Below are 1792 nucleotides of genomic sequence, written 5' to 3'. Positions count from 1 at the left end.
GCTCAGTCAGTTAAGTGTCTGATTTTGGCTTAGGTCATAACCGGTCATGACCTCACAGTTGGAGCTCTTGGGCTCTGTGCTGACAGCTCCAGATTCCGTGTCTGGAATCTGCTTAGATTCTTTGTCTTCCTCTCTCCCTCTCTGCCCCTCCCCCCACTCACACTGTGTGTGTGTGTGTGTGTGTGTGTGTGTGTGTGTGTGTGTGTCTCAAAAAATAAAATGTTCAAAAAAAAAACAACACAAAAGATGCCCATCTTGGGTGTGTCTATATATATATACATATATATATACATATACATATATATATTTATTTATTTCATTGGTTTACTGTTGACTTATTTTTAAATATGTTAGTGTTACTACATACAACTGTTTCCTGTGTTTAACAGCCTTTCCTTTTATTCATCTTCATGTGTCTAGCTTCCACCCACCAAAGTTTCAGGTCCGCAGGCAGATGGGTGACTTTATTCTATGTGAAACTGAATGCAGTGGTTTTAAACGCTGTCCAGAAAATGTTTGATTGCCATTTCAACACATGAAAATAGTTACATTGATGCCTAAATTGTCATTTTCTGCAAAAAGCTGTGCAGTGCTGGTGTTAAAGACTAGGCAGTCGCTCTTCCCAATGGCTGTTGCAATTTTCTCATCAATAGATCTCGGAGTCGCTTCCCAAGCCAATCGCCGCCTATCACTATTTAGTTCAAATCTATAAGCAAAATTTTCAGCTTGCTTGCGTGTTCCTATCAGCTGTGCGATTGCAAAGAACTGCTGGTGACCGTCGTAGTTTTCCTGTTTCTCCAAGACCAACAAGAAGTGAAAGCCAAAACAGGACTGCAGCATCACCCAGTCAAAAGCACCAGGAAGATTAATTTGTGTAGCAAGGAAAACGACTTCTTTTCCCTCTAGGGTTATAATGGTCTCATGGTGATGCATCAGATGGGTCGTTACAGTATCCAGAGAGCCTTGCCATTTACAGGAAGTACCAGGGCACGGGCACGGAAAAGGCCTAAACTTACAGAGGTCTTCGTGGTCTGCTTTTGCAGTGTGTCGCAGAGTTTCCTCACATCCAGAAGAGGCGTATTTACAAGGGAATAGCAAGGAATCGCCCACTTTCTCCAGAGCCAAGTTGCGAAAGGATCCCAACTGGCCCAGGCAGACTGGACAACGTGTGAGCTTTGGGCGACAACTGCCACAAACAAGATGGCCACCCTGACACTGAAAAATGGGTGGTAACACAAAGTCAAAGCATTCCTCACACTCAAAAAGTCTCATCAACTCATTATTGGTTGCGGTTGTGCTAGCCAGGGCAGGCACCTTCTTGGGCGGCGAAGGTGAGGCTCCAGTAGGTGTAGGTGCAGCCCTGCGGCTCATTTCCGTCGGCAGAGAGCGCGCCTCGGACCCCGGTCCTGGCTCAAACGCGCTCCATCGCCGCCGCGAACTCCCGCCACCACGGGCAGCGCCACCTCCTCTTCCCCGTGCCGGCACCGACGGGCCGCCCCGGGCCGCCGCTCGAGAGCGCGCCCCGCAACGACTGGCTCCCCACGGGCTGCCGCCGCCGTCGTCGTCGTCGTCGAGGCGCGTTCTCGAGCACGCCGCCGCGTTCAGGCGCGTTCTCGACCTGCCGCGTTCTCTAACCACCACGCACTGCGGTGGCCGCCGCGAGGAGGCGTGGCCCCGCGCCCGCAGCCCGGAGGGGGCGGGCTGTTTTTGGAAGAATTGACCCTTGTCTTCCATCCCAGAAACATGTTCTAACTTTCCATACATTCAGGACACCTTCCCCAACCCCCCCCCC

General features: G+C 50.6%; 1 protein-coding gene across 1 annotated transcript; it reads right to left on the bottom strand.

Annotated features, from left to right (window-relative positions):
* Nucleotides 1–528: 528 nt before the first annotated feature.
* LOC125157155 (E3 ubiquitin-protein ligase SIAH1-like) lies at nt 529–1377 on the bottom strand. Its single transcript, XM_047843456.1, has one exon. It carries the CDS (start codon nt 1369–1371, stop codon nt 529–531), a length of 843 nt encoding a protein of 280 aa, XP_047699412.1. The 5' UTR covers nt 1372–1377.
* Nucleotides 1378–1792: the final 415 nt, after the last annotated feature.

Source organism: Prionailurus viverrinus, chromosome X (assembly GCF_022837055.1).
Source record: "Prionailurus viverrinus isolate Anna chromosome X, UM_Priviv_1.0, whole genome shotgun sequence".
NCBI classification, from domain to species: domain Eukaryota; kingdom Metazoa; phylum Chordata; class Mammalia; order Carnivora; family Felidae; genus Prionailurus; species Prionailurus viverrinus.
This window is presented reverse-complemented; position numbering and strand designations above follow the sequence as displayed.

Excerpts from the sequence above, each read along its gene's own strand:
- LOC125157155 (XM_047843456.1), bottom strand. The coding sequence starts at position 1,371 with ATGAGCCGCAGGGCTGCACCTACACCTACTGGAGCCTCACCTTCGCCG.